The following is a 20,550-nucleotide window of genomic DNA, read 5'->3' on the forward strand; positions in this document are numbered from 1 at the left end:
AACCACCCGATTAATTTCGGGGCAGTAACGAATTTTCGGCATGATTCGAAAATCACTATATCGCCTCTTTTAAAAAATGCCCCGGCTCTAAACGAGACAATCGTGAATTGTGCTGTATTAGGCCTATTCATTTTTACTAGGCACAGACGCATATGTAGTAAGGTTTGCAGTTCTACATGGATGCAGTTTGCACTGTCTGTGGTTTGCACGCCACATTGCTATTTTCCGGGTGCATCACTCGATTTACTGCGGTGTCGCGAGCTCGGGGTCGAGCCGCATAGGGTACGCGCGCAAGTTGACAGTCGCCATTTTATTTTGAAAAATCAAACTGCATCAGGGAGAAAGCGACCTTTTAATTGTGAATATTGTGTGGTGGAAAGAAAGAAAATGGTCACCAGCACATAATTCCTGTACGCGAGGTAAAGATCTGACAAATCGCGACTACCTTGTGTTAAGACTGTTTTAATACCAACTAATGCATTATGATATTCAATGCCATTGCTGACTGGTCGTTACGCTAGCTAGCTGGCTGTCTACTGTGAGAGCTAAGTAGGTGGCTAGCGATAGCAATAGCTAGCTTTAGCGATCGTGGATAATTGAAACGCAGACACTTAGCTAACGTGTACATCTTAACGTTGACGAGCAGAAACTATGTCCGGTGTACTTTAAGGTTGGCTCATTCAAATTTAATTGCGACGAAAGCAAAATCCAGATTTTAAGGGAGTATTCGTGACTAGGTAACGTTTGCATTCGTAGATGTCTAGTTAACTGTTGAAGTTAGCATACAAGCCCATGTTTAATTATCTGCTAGTTCGTGATGTTACCATCGGTTAATGGAGTAGCTAAGTCACCGAGCCTTAGCCATGACCTAGCCAGCTAAGTCACTCCTTTAGGTTACATTGGCAATCATATTGGTAAATTATCGTAGTCATAATTTACGTATGTTTTTGTAATCAAAGTACCGCGAAGGGATATCGCTAACTAGGTGAGCTAACGCACATTGGTCTTGATTTATATTCCACCTAGTTATTACCTAGCTAGCCATCAATAGCGTGACAACTGCCATGCCGTTACGTTGTATGTAACGTTAGCCCTTGCGTACCCTGCTACTGACACTTTAACGTTAACGTTGTCGACAGTGCATCAGCTGCAGTGTTGAGGCCTAAGATGAGTTTTATTGAGGGTTTGGTGACCCAAACAGTAATATTAATGCTATTTGAATTTATGTAAAACTAGAGCTGTTCAAGTGAGACGGAATATTAATGTCCATGTTTTCTGTTAGTTAGTAGGGCTATATTTACTTCTTAACGTTAGGCAGCTAACGTTGACGTAACATTAGCCATAACTTGGATAGCTAACTGTTCGTTAGCTGTCGCTAACTACGATATCGTCGGATGTAACCATGACGGTTATCTGTGTCCCAAGTTTCCGTGTGTAATGTGGTCGCTGGCAGGGTCCATGTTATCAGTTGCTATTTAACATTACAGCCACCGCCTGATTTCTATAAGACGTGTTTTCTAAGAGACCCATTCTGTTCATTATATCCAACCGTTTATTGCTAGCTTAAGCTGCATAGGATCATATCCTGTGCCATGATGTAGCTATGTAACCGAACCTAGCTAACGTAAGCTGCAGATGGACAAAGGAGAGACCGTCTAACGTTAGCAGCGAGCCAGGAACACGGTTAGCTTCAACGGCTAGCTATATGGATTTTCAGTTGAATGTGTTGTTGGTGTTGTAAACAGGCACCCTAAGGTTGGAGAGCCTTACTGTTTGGTGAGAGATCAGATTAAACATTTGGTCGACCAAACAAGGCGTAAAGTTGCTCAGTAACGTTAGCAACGTCTTTGCTCACATTTTAAATATTGTTTGACTGTTGGCTTGACGTTGGATACTGTTATCTATAGAAAAACGCTTGAAAATAGTAGTCAGTTAGATTCTCGAACTGATATAGATGCTATGCGTGTACCTTCACTTCTAGTTTCAATGAATGACTCGGCTGCTGTGCTGAACACCTAATGCTAGCTAAATTCCTTAGCTGTTACTACTGTTATCGTGAGGAAACGCCAGAATGATGTGCATTATTTACCCTACGTAGCTAGCATACATAGCAATGGAAATGGTTAGCTTGGCTGTCGTTAATCATATTTTAGTTAGCTAGCTTTGTAGCTAATTTGCAAGTTCTCATTCGGAAATTTACCTGTCGGAGGCGCTCATTGTTTTAAGTAACAGTATATAATTATTGGATCAAATATTAAATCACGTGAATCATAATAAACAACGTGAATTGTGTACAGTAAATTTTACTGGCTCGGCTAAACATACAAACCTTAGCTAGGTCCTTGACTCGACTAAATCAGATGCATCAGCTAGCGTTAGCTATGTTACTGGAACCTTTAGTTGTAAGGTCAGTTTACTAACCTCGCTGATAGCTGTTGTATATTTACAAGAGCAGCTAATGTGTGAATTTAGCCTTATTCGATTCTTAAGTGTAACGGAAAGTATCAGAATAACTATGCCAACGTTTACCTACTTGTGCAATCAAATGGCCAGTGTTGCGGTAGTCCTGTTTTTTTTTAGTTTTGCAGGCTAGATTGTGGACATATATTCAATCGATTATTTGACAGAACGTTACTTTAGGTACTTTGAAGTGATACACCCATTCATTTCTTTTTGTTTTCATCTTTGGCGTTTTAGTGATATGTACTTAACGATTAAAGTACCTTGGAAAGGGCTTTGGGCCTAGTAAACATGGCCACCCCTCTAGTAGTCGTCAATAATAAAAACCTCAACAGGATTTGTTGTTTTTCTCATGTTAAAAGAAATTAAAACGAACGGATTATGTTGAAAGAGAAATAACTCCACGTCTTATTTGTATTGTAATACATTGTTAGAGGGTGTTTAATAGCCTTGTATCTGCTTGCATATACAAAAGAGCAGCATGACTGGTGTTGGTTTGTTTGAAGGCGGTTGTTTCAGTTTTTCGTATTCATAAATGAGACAATGACTTAATAGAAATTAAGCTTACGGAGTAGCTTTGATAAAACTGTCATCATATTGAATATTTTTTATTTTGTCTGGAATAAATTTGGATAATGTTGATGTTTATAAAGGTTATTGGTATGCATTCAAAACTGAATGGTTGTAATATCTGTCAGTAAGGGCATTTGAATCTTGTTGTAACATGCTCTTTTTTTATCTGTTCTTTTTTTTCAGATGTCACATTTCCAGTTGCCCTGAGGGACACTGACTTGCGTTGATACACTTAGAAGATACGTTTATTTGGAAACAAAACATTTCTTCAGGGGGGGGGGAGCAAAAGTAACTTATCACTGCAGTGACTAAAGGGGAATAATGGTGATTTTGCGCCGGGCTCGGCCGCCTGCTTCCGCCCCAACCAGCAATGAATCTTGACTCGCTCTCGCTGGCTTTGTCTCAAATCAGCTACCTGGTGGACAATTTAACTAAGAAAAACTACAGAGCCAGCCAGCAGGAAATACAACATGTAAGTCTTGTTGGTTTTTGATATGTGTACCACCCCCCCCCCCCCCCCCCCCCCCCCCCACCCCCCACACACACACACTTTTTGACAGTTATCAGTGTTCATGTTCATGATGTTGTGATGTACCAGACAAGTGAAAGAACTTCTGTTTTGTTTGGAGAACAAGAACTCTCTTGTCTCTTAACATCGTATCAAAATGTTAGACTTTGATTTTGTTTGCCATATCCCACCAATTATTTTAGGTATTGGTATGAACTATGGCCTTAATAGTATGTTATTGTTGATTTACCCTCAAATGATGACTTATACATGAAGCTATTATATTTTGGGCCAGGAAAGCGATACCTTAAACAAGATTTGTTTAACAAATTTTAACACAATCCAGAACCATTTTCCAAATGATCTGTAATGAACCCTGAAAACATGGTTGTCAGGCTTGGCCTGTAAACAAAATCCCTGCATGAACTGCATCAAATTCATTGATGGAACCACTGTATGCGCTACTTTCCCTCAATTGCATGAGTTCTGAAAGGCATCCTGAAAGGAGAGAGTAAAGTATCTTATTTGCTTGAACTACTGATAGGAGTTGGTGATTTGCAAGCATATAAAGATCATTTGAATGAGATGCTTGTGAGATTAGTGTAATTTAAAAGAACACTCCATAGTTTTTTCAGATTAAACTACGTTATTCCCTTAACTAAGACGAGTTGATGCATACCTCTCACGTTTTAATGTGTGCACTCAATGGCTCTGGCTCGCGGCGCTACTTTGCTTAGCTAGCCCAGTTCATTCATTTGGATCCAAACAGATGAAGTTAGAAGCGACCAAACACCTCCACGTTTTCCCTATCAAAATACAGGTACAAGAGTAGTTACACGACCAAGTATGGTGAGACAAAACAAAACTTGGCACTTTTCTAAGGTTAGAAGGATAACTATGATGTGTGGCGCAATAGCACTTAGGAGCACTTTGACTTGGCGCAGTAATATCCTCACACCAAAGTGAAACTGAAAATCTAAGAGTGATGAGCCGAGTCAAAGTGCTCCCAAGTGTTATTACGCCATACAGTATAATTGTCTTTCTTACTCGCTTAGAAAAGCGCCACGTTTTTATTATTTTGTCTCACCATACTTGGTCGTGTAACTGTAACTGTATTTCAATAGGGAAAACGTGGAGGTGTTTCGTCGCTTCTAACTTAATCTCTGTTTGGATCCTAATGAACTGGGCTAGCTAAAGAAGCGCCGCGCGCCAGAGCCATTGTGTGCATGCATTGAAACGCGAGAGGAATGTATCAACTCGTCTTAGACAAGGGAATAACGTAGTTTAATATGAAAAAGCGGTGGAGTGTTCCTATTAGTATTTATTTATATAGAATTTTTTTATGCACCGGGTGCAACACAAAGCGCACTCGAGACAAATGAGGCCGGACAGAGTGACGTAGTCGCCAGCGTACCCATGACGCCAAGATATAAACAAACAAATTTGCAAAATAAAAAAAAACACACAAGACTAAAGATGCTGGATGGAGACAGAAAACAATCAAATGAGTTTAAAAACAGAACAATTTTTAAAAGAAATAATAGAATTATTAATAAAGATAACAAAAAACAAAATCAATGCATAACGTTGAACAGACAAATAGGCTTAGCAACACATGGGCAACATATGGGCAAAACACACAACATAAAGCACATGGTGCTCTGGAACAGTCAATAGAGCGCGGTGGAAGCCCAGGTCAGCGGTCCTCCTCAGCTCTTGCAGACGCTGGAAAGTCAGGCCACAGCTCCTGGGCCTGACCTCCGTTAGCAGCACAGTGCAACACAAGACACCTGGAGCGCTCTGGAAGGCAGTGCAGTCTGAAGCCTCAAGCGATCTCTTGTCAGATGAGCAGTCCTCAGTTTGTGTTTTAATGTAATGTCAGAGAGTTCCCCAGCTATCTCCCAGTTTAGGCCTCGGGCAGCCAACGGTAACGTTAGCATGGCAGCTAAGCAGGAACTGGATGGACGGACCCAATGCAGCGCAGCACCAGTGTTGGGCCTGATGGATTGGGAAGCAGAATTGACTTTCAAACGATTATTTGATTATGCCAGAACTGGAGCCGCTCAGATTACTTTTGTTGGTGTTGAACTGCATATTTTTGTTTGTTGCTCATTTATTTAAATGTATTTAATCTAAATGTATTTGTGAATATTACTACTCTTGACAGTGATATTTATAGTAAAGCCTAATATGTAGCCTAACAGGCTAAATCTGTTCCCCCAGTGTTGCCTGAGGTTTATATCCTTGTTGTTAGTCAGATGTGTGTGGTTGTTTACCTTAAATCACTGATATCAATGTCTCAAGAGTGTATGCATCTGTTCCGCTACACAGATTGTGAATCGTCACGGCCCTGAGGCAGACAGGCATCTACTTCGCTGTCTCTTCTCGCACGTCGATTTCAGTGGCGATGGTAAAAGTAGTGGCAAAGACTTCCACCAGGTAACTTTGTACATCCAATGCTCTCCAACGTTGTTCTGTAGTTCCACTATTGTCATTGATCACTGTTGCCACAGAAGCAAATCAGCCGCTTGTCTTAATACTTATTGGATACAAATGTGATCATATACACTTGCACGCTAATGGAGTTTCCATTTTTTTTTTATTATTATTATTTTAAATCGGTTCCGATTCAGTCCTATTGTATTTCCATTGAACATATTTTCTGTTTTATTTTTAAAGCCGATACACTTCATATAAATACAAACATTTTACACTTTTAGCAGTAGGTCATTCTTAAACTAAAGTATAAGATGGAATTTGACCTTAATTTTTTTTTCTTGTGAACTGTATTGCTTATCTTCTCTTCAATTTTCTCTCCCTGTGTACCTGCATTTCTTGAAGACACAGTTTTTGATCCAGGAGTGTGTGTGTCTGATCACAAAGCCAAACTTTATTTCAACACTCTGTTACGCCATTGACAATCCCCTGCACTATCAGAAGGTAATTTCAATTGTGTTTATTGTGCTTTGCTATCTGGTGAAGCCTTTCATTTTCCTGAAGAGCATGGCTTCAGTTGTTTAACCATTGAGCTGAATCTCAGAATGGTTCTGTGTTCTTTTTTCAGAGCTTAAAACCATCACCCCATTTGTTTACTCAGTTGAGTAAAGTCCTCAAGCTTACAAAGGTTCAGGAGGTAAGTGTGAGTCTGAGAAAGTCCACTACATATTGTTGCATACTTGGAGAAAAGGTTGAAAATGTGAAATGTATTTTATTTATTTATATATTGCTATATTTATTACAGTGCATGAAAATGCACTGTACTGTTCTTCCTCGGTCTTCTGCTTCTTCTTATTATTCTTCTTCTAACGCACGCAATTCAGCTTCAACCGCTTAACGTAGAAACTCCATTCAAATTTTGTCGCGTAGGTCTTACTTACGCGATGTGGGCTTTGTATTTTTCAACTTTGTAACTTTTATACTTTTTAAACTATTAGTTAAAAACTATTACAATTTCCCCCATAGACTTAACATTGCTCATTATGACATCACGGCAGCAATTAGAATCTTACGCCAGGTGGCCGGCCACCTGGGCACCAACTGTCAGTTTCTCTCAGGCTAGAGCATACAATCTCATACAAGTGCATACAATCTCTCTGAAGACTACATATTCTGTTCCCCTGTATCCTCTGCGCACAACAGTATCAAAATAAGTCCTCCTAATTCCATCCAACTTTATATCCATTCATCTTCTTCAAACCATTCACTCATCCACCCATTCTAAACAGTCTGCCTGTCAACATCAATTAGACGCTCTACATTCAACTTTTAAACAATCTACTCTGTCTCAGGCTGGCTCTCTTAAGACTAGCCAGTTAAATTGATTACACCTGTATCTGTATCCACTACTCTCAGTAGAGAGCTGTGTCTCTCCATTCTACAAGAATATAAGGCACATTCCATCCAACATTCTATCCATTCATCTTCTTCAGACCATTCACTCATCCACCCATTAAACTGTCTATCAACATCCATTAAACAATCTGCCTATCAACATCCATTAAACTCTCTGTCTATCAACATTAATTAGACTATCTACATTCAACTTTTAAATTATTTACTTTGTCTCAGGCTTTAAGAGTACACTGGCTCTCTTAAGACTAGCCAGTTAAATTGATTACACCTGTGTCAACTACTCTCAGAGAGCTGTATCAGTGTCTCTCTTAACAAGAATATAAGGCACATTCCATCCAACCTTCTATCCATTCATCTTCTTCAGACCATTCACTCATCCACCCATTAAACTGTCAATCAATATCTATTAAACAATCTGCCTATCAACATCCATTAAACATTCTGTCTATCAACATTAATTAGACTATATACAACTTTTAAAGTATTTACTGTGGGTCCCTCTCAAGCAGCGTTTATATGTCCTCCCTCGCTCCTCGATCCTCAATGATCTACATAAAGAAAGATAGAAGAAGGGCTAGACTATCCCATTGTTGCCACTCCATCATTCTTTATGTAGATCAGTGAGGAGCGAGAGAGGACGCGTAAACGCTATATATGAGAGGCACCTTCTGTCTCAGGCTTTAAGCATACAATCTCATTAAGACTACAGATCCTGTTTCACTACTTCCTCTGTCCACAACTGTTTCAAAATAAAGGTCCTCACTGCAATAATACACTATTAAATCATTTAACCACTGAAACTACTCAACTATTGAACTATTCAACCATTCTAACTGTCAGTTATCATCCACTATGCCTCCAGTCAACTACATGAAACCTCCATGTACCTAGCAACCAACATAGCAACTATTAAAATTAAGTGTTTATGACCGTTTCCATAGCAACCAACATGATTATACTGCAGTAACTTCTTGTTTCCTGATAGTGGCCACCATGGATACCCTAGCAACAAATGTTTCAAAATAAAAGTCCTCACTAGCAAGTTAACTAGTTAGCATGGTTAGCATAGTTAGCATTGTTAGCATAGTTAGCATTTTTAGCATAACTGCAAAAAATCATCAACTAAGTTAGCTAATCAACCTGGTTAGCATTGTTAGCAAATTTAGCATTGTTAGCATAGTTAGCATTTTTAGCATTACTGCTAGAAATCATCGGTTAAGTTAGCTAATCAACCTGGTTAGCATTGTTAGTAAAGTTAGCATTGCTAGCATAATAAGCATTTTTAGCGTAACTGCTAGAAATCATTAGCTAAGTTAGCTAATCAACATTTTAACATGAATAGAAATCATTAGTTAAGTTAGAACTGGAACGTTTCATCTTTAAACTGTCTACCTTCACACTATCAACTCTCTGTAAATTATGCAACCACCATTTTTACCCTAGCTACACCTTAGTAACCATATCTACATTATCTATCTATTTTTGCCTTTTCATGCACTGGTAATTCCTTGGAATTGCATTTCTAGTTTATTTATTTATTTATTTTAATTGCAGGTGATATTTGGCCTCGCTCTCCTTAACTCCAGCAGCTCAGACCTACGAGGCTTTGGTAAGTGTATCATGGAGTGAGTCAGTGTTGAAATGTCTACTGTAGGTCACTGGCACCGGACAAAAAAATCTTTGCAATATGCAATGGTACAATGCATTAAATGCACCGAATATACAAATATGCATTACCTGACAACGGGTTTTGTGCTTCTGATTCACGTCTTTCCTTGAGCGACCCATCAACTCAAATTATATGAAAGTCAGAATGTAATACATTTCCATGCAACATCTGAAACGTATAAGTTCTGTTTGCTTGGCAAAGTTGTTGTTTTCTCAGCAGAACCTACAACAGTTGCATGGCAATTGTTGCCTGTTGCTGTGTAGAAGAATGGAAATAAATGTTATTTTGCTTTTTAGCTGCCCAGTTTGTGAAGCAGAAGCTTCCAGACCTCCTTCGCTCATACGTGGACGCCGACCTTGGGGGCAACCAAGAAGGTGGATTCCAGGACATAGCAATAGAGGTTCTGCACCTGCTTCTTTCCCATCTTCTGTTCGGGCAGAAGGGCTTTAGTGGGGTTGGACAAGAGCAAATCGACGTATTCCTCAAAACACTGTGCAGAGGTGAGGAGCTTAAGTTACTTCGTATTTTATCCTCATAATAGAGGAGCCTCACTCAAGTCCTCTAAATGACTGATGCAGGCTTGGGGGCGGCACTGTAGTCAACAACTACATGTAATAAATGTTGTTCCAGTAACTACCATCCTGTAGATTGCATGTACTATTCACTTGTCATCCAAAATGGTGTTTAGAGCTGGGGTAAGAGTTAGCCTGAAAAACTCCCCACAGGTGATATTAGAATGAAGATTTAGGAAGAAATGGCTTTGTTTTAATGAGCCGTTCGGCGTCTGTTTTAGATTTTCCGCAGGAGCGTTGTCCTGTGGTGCTCGCACCACTTCTGTACCCTGAGAAACGGGACATTCTCATGGATAGGATCTTGCCAGACTCTGGAGAGTTAACCAAGACCATGATGGAAAGTTCGCTTGCCGAGTTTATGCAGGAAGTTGGTTATGGCTTCTGTGCAAGGTGAGAAATGGATCTTTTTTTTTTAAGTGAGGCCACATAGCTCCTCTAAAGATGACTGAATGGATAACCACTTTTGCCTTGGCTTTGTTGAATCTGCCCGACTACGCTTTAAGCTATCAACATGAAGCTCACAATGATTCATGTTGGGTGCCTGATATGCACCAGAGGGCACTAGATATCTGCCAAAATGGGCCATGGGCCAATGGGCTTGTAAAATAGCATCTGAGCATGTTTTTGATTGACTAAGTTGCATACCCAAAGATCAAGGTAAAATACGCTGTTTAATTTTCAATGTTTCAAAGCAAAAACAATCTCTGTCAATACAGGCATTCTATTAGAATGCTGGGAAACGTCACTTCTGTGGACGTTCAAACAAAAGAGAAAGCTAACTTGCTACTCCCTCATATGCAATTGGAACTTTCCTAAACGTGCATCTCGTCGTTGATTTCCTGGAACATGTTTTTGTGGCTAAGGTTGTTTTTGTTGCCGCTTTTAAGAGCCTGGGCTGTCCACCGAGACAGCACTCTTGTACTGTATAAACAAGGCACAGACAGCTAGTGGATGGTGAAGTGATGTTTGCTATAAGTGACAAAAAATGTTTTTGGCCTAAAAAACACGTCCAGAACACCTTTAAAATAGCACATCCCTATCTAACTGAAGCACCCTAATCCTTAAGGGTTTGAGGGGATGGAGAACTGTTCTTGATCATGGTTAGCTGTGATGTTGTAGATCTTTATTCTGAGCATCATACATTACCCCTAGATAAGGCTAGCAATGAAAAATAGCATTGTTTGTCAAACCTATGATGAAGTAAATGCAGCATCCTGTTATATGACTGACTCATCCTTGTTTTTGCTCCCTGCAGTGTGGATGAATGCCGAAACATAATCCTGCAGTATGGCGTGAGGGAGGTCACTGCAAGCCAGGTGGCCAGAGTGCTGGGCATGATGGCCCGCACACACTCTGGTCTATCTGATGGGATTCCTCTACAGGTTTACATGGCTCTTGTTTTCTAGAAGCCTTTGTTGTTAGCGTTACGAAGAACAGCTTAATCTCGTCTGACTTCCCTTTTTCTAGTGAGTCCCCCGATGAGTCATGTTGTCCCATTTTGAACGGTGTTTGTGTTGTTGTTTGCTACGCAGTCCATTTCCACGCCTGGTAGTGGCATATGGAGCGATGGGAAGGACAAGAGCGACGGCTCTCAGGCCCACACCTGGAATGTTGAAGTTCTAATAGATGTTGTCAAGGAAGTTGTAAGTGAAACATTGTCCTTTTCTATAGATAGTGTAAGAAGATTATTATTATTGCCCTATGTTGGGTTACTTTGTCATAGTTAAGCATGATTGTAATAAGTTCCTTATGCATTTGGAGTTGACTTGCATTTTCATAAATGCTGTATCTTTTCTTTTCCCTTTTAGAATCCTAATTTGAACTTCAAAGAGGTGACTTATGAGCTGGACCACCCTGGGTTTATGATCCGGGACAGCAAGGGATTGCAGATTGTAGTCTACGGGATTCAGAGGGGACTTGGCATGGAGGTCTTCCCTGTAGATCTCATTTATAGACCCTGGAAGCATGCAGAAGGGCAGGTATGTACTCAATGCAGCCATTTCAAGATTTCAAGTTTGTTTTAATCCATTGCATGAATTTGCCCAATGCCCTCCAGCATCACTGACAGAGAGAAAAAATATATTTAGTTTATTCACACAAGCACACCTACTTTATCAGAATTACCTCACTACATTATTCTTGTTGTGTACTTAAACGTTTTACATTCTCTTCACAGTTGTCTTTCATCCAGCACTCCTTGATGAATCCTGATGTGTTCTGCTTTGCTGATTATCCCTGTCACACTGTCGCCATTGACATCTTGAAGGCTCCCCCTGAAGACGATAACCGGGAGATAGCTACCTGGTGATTACAAAACCTCATCCCAGTGCTGTCATGACCTTATGCTCTCACTAAGCACGACATCAGGCACTTTTCCACTGCAAGAGGTCCTAGGGTATCGATGTGCGTGTTCCCACTGCTGGAACCAGCCCTTGAGGACCTTTTTCTGGCCCGATATTGGAGCCAAAATAAGTGATCAGCCCCAGAAGAGGCATTTCTGAGTCTCACTTATAAATGAGTGGACGACATCAGCAAGCACCATTTTTATAACCAGCGAGATTAAAGGTTATGCACTGAATACAGCAAAGATTAGCTTGCATAGTTAGCTTGTCGAGGTTAGTTGCTGATGAAGAGTCTTTAGAGTCCTAGTGGTGCTGGTATGTTTTTCAACAGCATTCTTAGGTTTAAGTTCTACACACTTAATCCGCATTGTAGCATACTAGTACATTGAGAAAAGTTGGAATGTGTTCACACATTTAAGTGTCTCTGTTTTTAATTGTTGTCTGGGAGCTTCAGTAATTCCTGATCGTTCTCATTATAAATAAAACATCAGTAATGTAACAGCAATTAACCTTCATAAGAACCTCAACCAATGTTATTTTGGCCCCTAGAATTTGAGGGAATTGTCCTTGAAAAGTCCTTGAATTTGAAGTCCTGCAGTTGAAAGGCGCCAGTGCTTGTGTAATGTGATTTAGTAGAACTCTTTACGAATGTTCGCCATAGTGACAAAGCAACTGACATTGGAAACGGTTGAAGATGCATGCTGTGCTTGACCTGAGGACAGTAGGTGTGACAGCCGTTGTGTGCTTTGGCCCTTTCTCCCCCCGACAGGAAGAGTCTGGACCTGGTGGAGAGTCTCCTGCGGCTGTCTGAGGTGGGCCAGTACGACCAGGTGAAGCAGCTGTTCAGCTTCCCCATCAAGCACTGCCCAGACATGCTGGTGCTGGCACTGCTGCAGATCAGCACGTCCTGGCACACGCTGCGCCACGAGCTCATCTCCACCCTCATGCCCATCTTCCTGGGGAACCATCCCAACTCTGCCATCATCCTGCACTACGCCTGGCATGGACAGGTAGGATGGCACATGCCGTGCTCTTGTCCAGCACACCTCCTGACCCCTGTGGTCACCCTTTACTAACCCACGTGGTGCTTCCTGTGTTCTCAGGGCCAGTCCCCATCCATCCGCCAGCTCATCATGCACTCAATGGCAGAGTGGTATATGAGAGGGGAGCAGTACGACCAAGCCAAGCTCTCGCGCATATTAGACGTGGCTCAGGACTTAAAGGTAGCCTGATCACCTGATCGCCTTAAACAAACTCATGGAACCTGTGAGATTTGCCTGTTTCAACCCATTCTGTCTTTTTGTCCCTAGTCTCTCTCCATGCTGCTAAATGGTACTCCATTTGCCTTTGTAATTGACCTTGCTGCACTTGCCTCTCGCCGTGAATACCTCAAACTTGACAAATGGCTGACCGATAAAATCCGAGAGCACGGGGTAGGTTTGCAGATTGGTCAAGGGTTTAGCACAAAACCCGTTGCTGTGTTGAGTGAAGTGGGACTAGGGGTTGTTCTGTTTTCTGTAGGCTCTATGTTAATGTGGATGTGCACCCTTTTTTTGTTAAATAGGAGCCCTTCATCCAAGCCTGCGTGACATTTCTAAAGAGACGCTGCCCCTCCATCATGGGCGGTCTAGCACCTGACAAGGACCAGCCCAAAAGTGCTCAGCTTCCTCCTGAAACACTGGCTACCATGTTAGCGTGTCTGCAGTCTTGTGCTGGGTGAGGCTTCCCCTACTTTTGATTATAGACTGATGTTTGGCAGATTTCCAAAATGCAGATTTCTCTCAACACGTGAGTTGGCGTCAACCAGTCATGTGTTGCAGCTGAGCTGAATAGATCTCCGTGTTCCTCCACCTTTATCAGTGTCAGTGTTGCAACATGAAATATGGTCTAATGCATGTCATGGTATGTAAACTAAATTGTTTTGCCCTTTGAATAGGAATGTGTCCCAGGAGCTTTCGGAAACCATCCTGACCATGGCGGCTAACTGTAGTAATGTGATGAACAAAGCGCGCCAGCCACCGCCGGGAGTTATGTCAAAGGTCCGCGCTCCGAGCACCAGCAGTCTCGACGCCATCTCTCCAGTCCAGGTTTGTGCCATTATGTGGGCGTGGTGTGTTCTCTATTAAGAACCAGTTTGCCTCAACATTTCTAATCTATGGAGTTCCCCATATTGTTTAAGTTTCTTTTAACCACATCAGCCAGTTGGGGATGCAGTTGCATTGAGCCTGGTCTACATCAATCAATTTAGAGTAATCTCGGCCTCTATTACAGAAAAGATAGACTAATGGAATCTGTTATCTTGGGCTATATGTTCAGAATTGTTTATGCACATTGATTTATCTGAGTGAGCCTGAGGTGTTGTATTGTTGAGTGTGACCCTGTCGTTGTTTCTGTAGACTCTGGAACCTCTTTCCATGGGCTCCCTGAGCCTGGGCACGCCGGCCGCCCCCCACACCCCGAGCATGCCAGGCTTCCCCACCACATTGGGGGGCTCTGCTTTCAGCAACCCACAGTCTCCAGCCAAGGTCTTTCCTCCTCTGACCACCCAAAACCCCAGTGCCACTTTTGGAATAGGTCTCTCCACACAACTTCCAGGTATGTCATCCAGCATCACCATACCAGCAAATAGTCAACAGAAATCGAATACAAATGAGACGATTGTATACTGTGCACAAGGGGAAACTACATGCACGATTCTCTTGATGTGAATGTGAGGGGTACAGTAGTTCATGTGGCTACACAAGAATTGGCCAATATCCATAAATGGAAATTAAATGATTAGAACCATTTAGTCAATTGTATTGAAATATCTCAAATTCACACTCCTCAAACCTTGGATTACCAAACAAAGGCTGCTGTTGTGTATGCTGATACTCCAAATAGTATGATGTTCACTTGAAACACATTCTCTGTATATATAGCCCTAATAAATGTTTTCCCCATTGTCAGCAGAGCTTTGGGGTAACATATGGCAATGTTGCTGAGTGTGTGCTCGCATATAAGTGTTGTATAGACAAGCAATGCGTTATAATGGTGAGGTAATGCAGAACAAGTCATGCCCATGTACAGTGTGCCCTCAGTTCAGCCACAACGATTACAGCATAATTTGTAGGTCGCACAACTGAATTTAGATGCAAGGTTGCATAGAGTTAACAAAACTAAAACATAAATGTGGATGGCTGGGAACATACAGTGACCACTTTTATAAATAAAAAAGGAAAAACTACCTATTTCCATAGCTTCATTTTCAGTTGTGTTCTGCAACAAGAATGTGCTCTAGAGAAGATTTTGGGCTGTATTGATAATGTATCAATGATGTTCCCTGTGCAGCTCCACTTGGTATTGGCTCTACACTTGGGATGCCAGCGGTCAACAGTGACCCATTTGGCACTAGGAAGGGCACCCCGAGTCTGAACCCACCCACCTTTCAGCAGAGTAAGTGTGATTTGGGGGATCTGCATCCCTCTTGAACACACATTCTAAATCTAGAAAACTATGTATGAAATTGTATACAGATTACCACTACTTGGTTGAATCTCCTATTGTGCTCTTTAGAACGTCATTTATTTTTCAGATATTTACACACCTACGAATTAGTTTCAGTTTTTTCCAACATTGCGCTTCTATATTAATTGGCAATTCAGAGCATAGCCACATTGTGACATGACCGAGGTGGCATTTAGTAGGGATGCACTGATTCAAAACAAGCACAAGTATTTACATTTATGTACTTTCCAATACCGATATCAATATGTTTATCATAAAAATAGCTATTAGACTAGCATAACAATGCAATGAGCTGCTCTGGCTGTTACAATAAGCCTAAAGATTAAATGATAATGAGCAACAAATAAAATATATAATAGTAGGCTATTTTAAAGCGAAAATAAACGTTGTTTGGGTATCAGAAAAATAATGCACTGTTCTGTGCGTTGCGGCCACATGACCACCTCAAGCGTACAGTATTTTTCTGATATCTGAATGCTGTGTCGTCCATTATCCCCTCTTGATCCGTTCTATTGGAATTTCTGGGATTTTTGCGTTAATCTTCATTTTGTATGTTTGCAGCTGACCTATCTCAGGTTTGGCCTGAGGCTAACCAGCACTTTAGTAAGGAAATTGATGATGAGGCCAACAGCTACTTCCAGCGCATCTATAACCATCCCCCACACCCCACCATGTCTGTTGATGAGGTGGGTTTTGCTCAATTTCCTTCTGCAGAGGTTTTGGGAATCTATTATTTGGATGAGATCATGCTAGTGACTTCATTTTACACAAGGTTCTGAAATTGCACTGAAAGATCTCTTGGATATTGACATAACATTGCAGGCAGCACTCAGATACACATGAATGAATGAAGGCGGTCTCACCACCCTTTCTACTCTGCTCCGTCCACAGGTGCTGGAGATGCTGCAGAGGTTTAAGGACTCCAGTATCAAGCGCGAGCGTGAGGTGTTCAACTGTATGCTGAGGAACCTGTTTGAGGAGTATCGCTTCTTCCCCCAGTACCCAGACAAAGAGCTGCACATCACGGCTTGTCTGTTTGGGGGCATCATTGAGAAGGGCCTAGTCACATACATGGCTCTGGGGCTGGCACTGAGATATGTTCTTGAAGCCTTAAGAAAACCCTTTGGATCCAAAATGTATTACTTTGGGATTGCTGCACTAGATAGGTTTAAAAATAGGTAGGACTCCTAGATCTTCTTTCACAAAAAAGTTATTTCGTGAAGTATTCTAATCAGAAATACTTGAGTTTTAAGTTAATCCTTCTTCTTGCAGGCTAAAGGATTATCCACAGTATTGTCAGCACTTGGCATCCATAGCTCATTTTCTCCAGTTCCCCCATCATTTACAAGAGGTAAACAGGTTTCTTGTATTTTGGCATTAAACGTTTATTTTTGTGCAGCTCTCTGCACACTTAAATGAGTCCCCTATTGTGAGTGGGTTGTAGATCCTACTTTCGAGATGAATAAGTCTGCCGTCATGTGTTTTCCATATCCGGTGTGTGCAGTATATCGAGTATGGACAGCAGTCACGGGACCCCCCTGTGAAGATGCAGGGCTCCATCACCACACCAGGCAGTCTAGCGCTGGCCCAGGCTCAGGCCCAGTCCCAGGTCCCCAAAGCCCCCCAGCCTGGACAGGCCAGCACCCTGGTCACCACCGCTACCACCACCACCACCGCTGCCAAAACCACCACCATCACCAGGCCTACTGCTGTCTTTAAGAAAGATGTGCCAGTGAGTATGAGTGAGAAGGTGTAGAAATGCATAATCTCAAACTGATTTAAATGTGTTCAGTAATGTCCCCAGAAAGTAATGATGTCCTTGTTTGACCAAGGAATAGTACGGTCTAGCATAGCAGGCTAGATACACTAATGGGTTAAAATGGGTGATGAGCAGGAGTTCATGTTGTACTGTAAATGTGAAGACATTACCATGGTTGTGGTCCAAGTAGTGGAGGCAGCAAGTGCCTGTGATTGCTAATGCTAATGAATGTGGTTAATTGACAGCCTGGCTATCACCAGACTTAGCTCAGTCTTTTGAGATTGAACTTTAGTCTGGGGACTCTGCACTGTATTTCTACTGCACAAGAGGCGTGGTCAATGGGCATAGTTCAAATTTACGCGTGGATAGCCCTTCAACCAATCAGACCAACAGTCTGGGTCTACCTGGTGGATAAGCCAGTTTGTGATTGGTTCCAGCAAACATCGACAGGAAGTAGGACCGATAAATTTGCTGGTTTCCAGCCTGAGCTGCACGGTGTAATCCAATCGCCGGCAGATCGGGCTGAGTTTGCCCAGTCTAGTTGATTGACACAATTGCTGAAAATGATGCAGGAAAATTAGCTTTTTGAAGAAGCCACAGGTATGTCTGATGTTTGAGGTTTCATTAAGCACATGCTACTCGCTTTGACTGAACTTTGTATTTTGTTTGTGTTCTTTTTTCAGCCCTCTATAAATACGACCAACATTGACACACTGCTGGTGGCCACTGATCAAACAGAGAGGATTGTAGAGCCACCTGAGAATGTGCAAGAGAAAATTGCCTTCATCTTCAACAACCTCTCTCAGTCCAACATGTCCCAAAAGGTGCTTCTGTCATATAGTATTTACTTCCATTGATGTAAGGATGTTTTTGTTTTGCATGGTTCTTAAACTGCTTTATCGTCCCCTGTTTTGCAGGTTGAGGAGCTAAAGGAGACCGTAAAGGAGGAGTTCATGCCTTGGGTATCTCAGTACCTAGTCATGAAGAGGGTCAGCATTGAGCCAAATTTCCACAGCTTGTATTCCAACTTCCTGGATACACTGAAGAACCCAGAGTTTGTGAAGATGGTTCTGAATGAGACTTACCGGAACATCAAGGTGAGACATGTTGTGATAGGCAAATCCTGCGTTTCTCTTTTAAGCTTTTTTTGTATGTATGCCTGTTCAGCGTATTGGAAATGATAAATCAATCTTGCTTTGCCTCTTAGGTCCTTCTTACCTCTGACAAGGCAGCTGCTAACTTTTCTGATCGCTCCCTGCTGAAGAACTTGGGACACTGGCTGGGGATGATTACTCTTGCAAAAAACAAGCCCATCTTATATCAGGTAGGCATGTCTCTGAAGCCTGCTTGTACATGAAAAGCGAGGAACTCCCTCTGTATTGTAGTAAGATAGGTGATCTAATGTTTACTTTCTCCTACAGGATTTGGAATTGAAATCCTTGCTGCTTGAGGCCTATGTCAAAGGCCAGCAGGAGTTGCTGTATGTGGTACCATTTGTTGCCAAAGTCCTCGAGTCCAGCCTCCGCAGTGTGGTAAGGCTCTTTTCCATAGTTCCAGTCACACAGTGTGTATTTGCAAGGAGCCAATGAGCATGAAGCAGAGTTTAACCCATCCGTTCTCTCTTGAAGGTCTTCAGGCCCCTGAATCCTTGGACAATGGCCATTATGAATGTACTGGCAGAGCTGCATCAGGAACACGACTTAAAGGTTCTACAGCTTTGACTTTTGCACACACGTATGCTGTGTTCCCTTGTCACAGGGCAGGTGAAGCTCATCTGTATTTTCTTCCCTCCTCAGTTGAACCTGAAGTTTGAAATTGAGGTTCTGTGTAAGAACTTGTCACTGGACATCAACGACCTGAAGCCGGGGAACCTGCTGAAGGACAAGGACACACTGAAGAACCTGGAGGAGCAGCTGTCTGCACCAAAGAAGGAGACCAAGCCGCCCGAAGAGATGTTGCCTGTAGTCACTACAGGTAAACGACAATATCCAACTGGTCTAAGTCACTCTGACCTGTTCATTTCATTTCATTTCGATTTTAATTTTGAATTTTATGGCAATAAAATAGTCCATCATGATATGTTATTTCTGTTGCTAAGTACATGTTTTTATATCTTTTGTGTTGTACATTCTTGCCCTGTTTCTGTATTAACCTTGATGGTGTTCTTTGTGTTTCTGTAATTGCAGAATCTCTTCTGTTTGCACCTGCTCCCTCAGCTCCAGCCACTACCACAGCCTGCACCGCTACCGGTCCCCCCACGCCTCAGTTTAGCTACCACGACATCAATGTGTATGCCCTAGCAGGGCTGGCCCCGCACATCAACATCAACATCAATGTGAGCACCTACACACTGACTGCTCCAGTCAATTGGTGGATTCCACTTCATGTAGCTGCCTGCAGCCGTCTTAAGCTGACCGCATACATGATTATTTCGGAGATACTGATATGTTTTTTCAGCCCGGAATTGTGCACACGTCATGGTGGAAAACACATCAGAATCTCAGAAATAACCACGTTATGCCGTTATTTACCGTCTTAAGACTGCTGCTGGCAGCTACATCAAGTGGAACCCCGCTAATATGAGTGTCCTAGCTATACAGCCTTTAATGTCAGGAGAAACCAGAATGGTGGCATGAAATGAACATGCTTTTAAACTAGTTTTGACTAGCAGTCAATGCTCACTTGGAGTGTAAAAGCGATGTCGGGTGTGAGTTGCATGTGTCATGTGTGTGCCTCCCAGATCCCCCTGTTGCAGGCCCACCCTCAGCTGAAGCAGTGCGTGCGGCAGTCCATCGAGCGCGCCGTGCAGGAGCTGGTGCACCCCGTGGTGGACCGCTCCATCAAGATCGCCATGACCACCTGCGAGCAGATCGTCAGGAAGGACTTTGCGCTGGACTCGGAGGAGTCCCGCATGCGCGTGGCGGCCCATCACATGATGCGCAACCTGACCGCCGGCATGGCCATGATCACCTGCAGAGAGCCGCTCCTCATGAGCATCGCCACCAACCTCAAGAACAGCTTCGCTGCAGCACTTAGGGTGTGTTAAACACACACACACACAAAGGAACATTTACCGTCATTTCCCGACTATTAGCCGCGGCTTATACATTGATTTAGCAAAAATGATTCCGCTATTTGATACACGGGCACAGTTAATATTGTATTAATATGGTTTTGTGTCTTTTAACTTGCATAAAACACTGCCCTGCGGCTTATACACAATGCAGCTTATACGCGGGAAATTACTATATGTATGTTTTATTTATTTATACACTTGCCCACAAAGGATGCCTGTTTAGTGCGAGTAG

The 20,550-nt window shown here is 42.2% G+C and overlaps 1 protein-coding gene across 7 annotated transcripts in view; it reads left to right on the forward strand.

Moving 5' to 3' along the window:
* The first annotated feature begins 270 nt into the window (after positions 1–270).
* cnot1 (CCR4-NOT transcription complex, subunit 1) overlaps positions 271–20,550 on the forward strand; it is a 29,095-nt gene continuing 8,815 nt past the window's right edge. For 2 of the 7 annotated variants that reach the window (XM_062548398.1, XM_062548400.1), the window contains exons 1-31: positions 271–419; positions 3,217–3,505; positions 5,873–5,980; positions 6,383–6,481; positions 6,606–6,674; positions 8,948–9,002; positions 9,359–9,562; positions 9,856–10,024; positions 10,890–11,016; positions 11,167–11,277; positions 11,443–11,613; positions 11,811–11,938; positions 12,746–12,986; positions 13,080–13,199; positions 13,287–13,409; positions 13,541–13,692; positions 13,913–14,063; positions 14,373–14,571; positions 15,307–15,411; positions 16,045–16,169; positions 16,375–16,661; positions 16,756–16,834; positions 16,988–17,215; positions 17,926–18,066; positions 18,160–18,339; positions 18,450–18,566; positions 18,664–18,774; positions 18,871–18,948; positions 19,039–19,216; positions 19,429–19,577; positions 19,983–20,279. In XM_062548398.1, the coding sequence (XP_062404382.1) occupies positions 3,404–3,505; positions 5,873–5,980; positions 6,383–6,481; positions 6,606–6,674; positions 8,948–9,002; positions 9,359–9,562; positions 9,856–10,024; positions 10,890–11,016; positions 11,167–11,277; positions 11,443–11,613; positions 11,811–11,938; positions 12,746–12,986; positions 13,080–13,199; positions 13,287–13,409; positions 13,541–13,692; positions 13,913–14,063; positions 14,373–14,571; positions 15,307–15,411; positions 16,045–16,169; positions 16,375–16,661; positions 16,756–16,834; positions 16,988–17,215; positions 17,926–18,066; positions 18,160–18,339; positions 18,450–18,566; positions 18,664–18,774; positions 18,871–18,948; positions 19,039–19,216; positions 19,429–19,577; positions 19,983–20,279 (4,404 nt within the window). In that variant the 5' untranslated portion in view covers positions 271–419; positions 3,217–3,403. Of the gene's footprint in view, positions 420–3,216; positions 3,506–5,872; positions 5,981–6,382; positions 6,482–6,605; positions 6,675–8,947; positions 9,003–9,358; positions 9,563–9,855; positions 10,025–10,889; positions 11,017–11,166; positions 11,278–11,442; positions 11,614–11,810; positions 11,939–12,745; positions 12,987–13,079; positions 13,200–13,286; positions 13,410–13,540; positions 13,693–13,912; positions 14,064–14,372; positions 14,572–15,306; positions 15,412–16,044; positions 16,170–16,374; positions 16,662–16,755; positions 16,835–16,977; positions 17,216–17,925; positions 18,067–18,159; positions 18,340–18,449; positions 18,567–18,663; positions 18,775–18,870; positions 18,949–19,038; positions 19,217–19,428; positions 19,578–19,982; positions 20,280–20,550 lie in introns of all 7 variants that reach the window. The other 5 variants (XM_062548395.1, XM_062548399.1, XM_062548402.1 and 2 more) reach the window with 4 other exon arrangements.

This window comes from Sardina pilchardus, chromosome 10 (genome assembly GCF_963854185.1).
Source record: "Sardina pilchardus chromosome 10, fSarPil1.1, whole genome shotgun sequence".
In the NCBI taxonomy this organism is placed as follows: Eukaryota; Metazoa; Chordata; class Actinopteri; order Clupeiformes; family Clupeidae; genus Sardina; species Sardina pilchardus.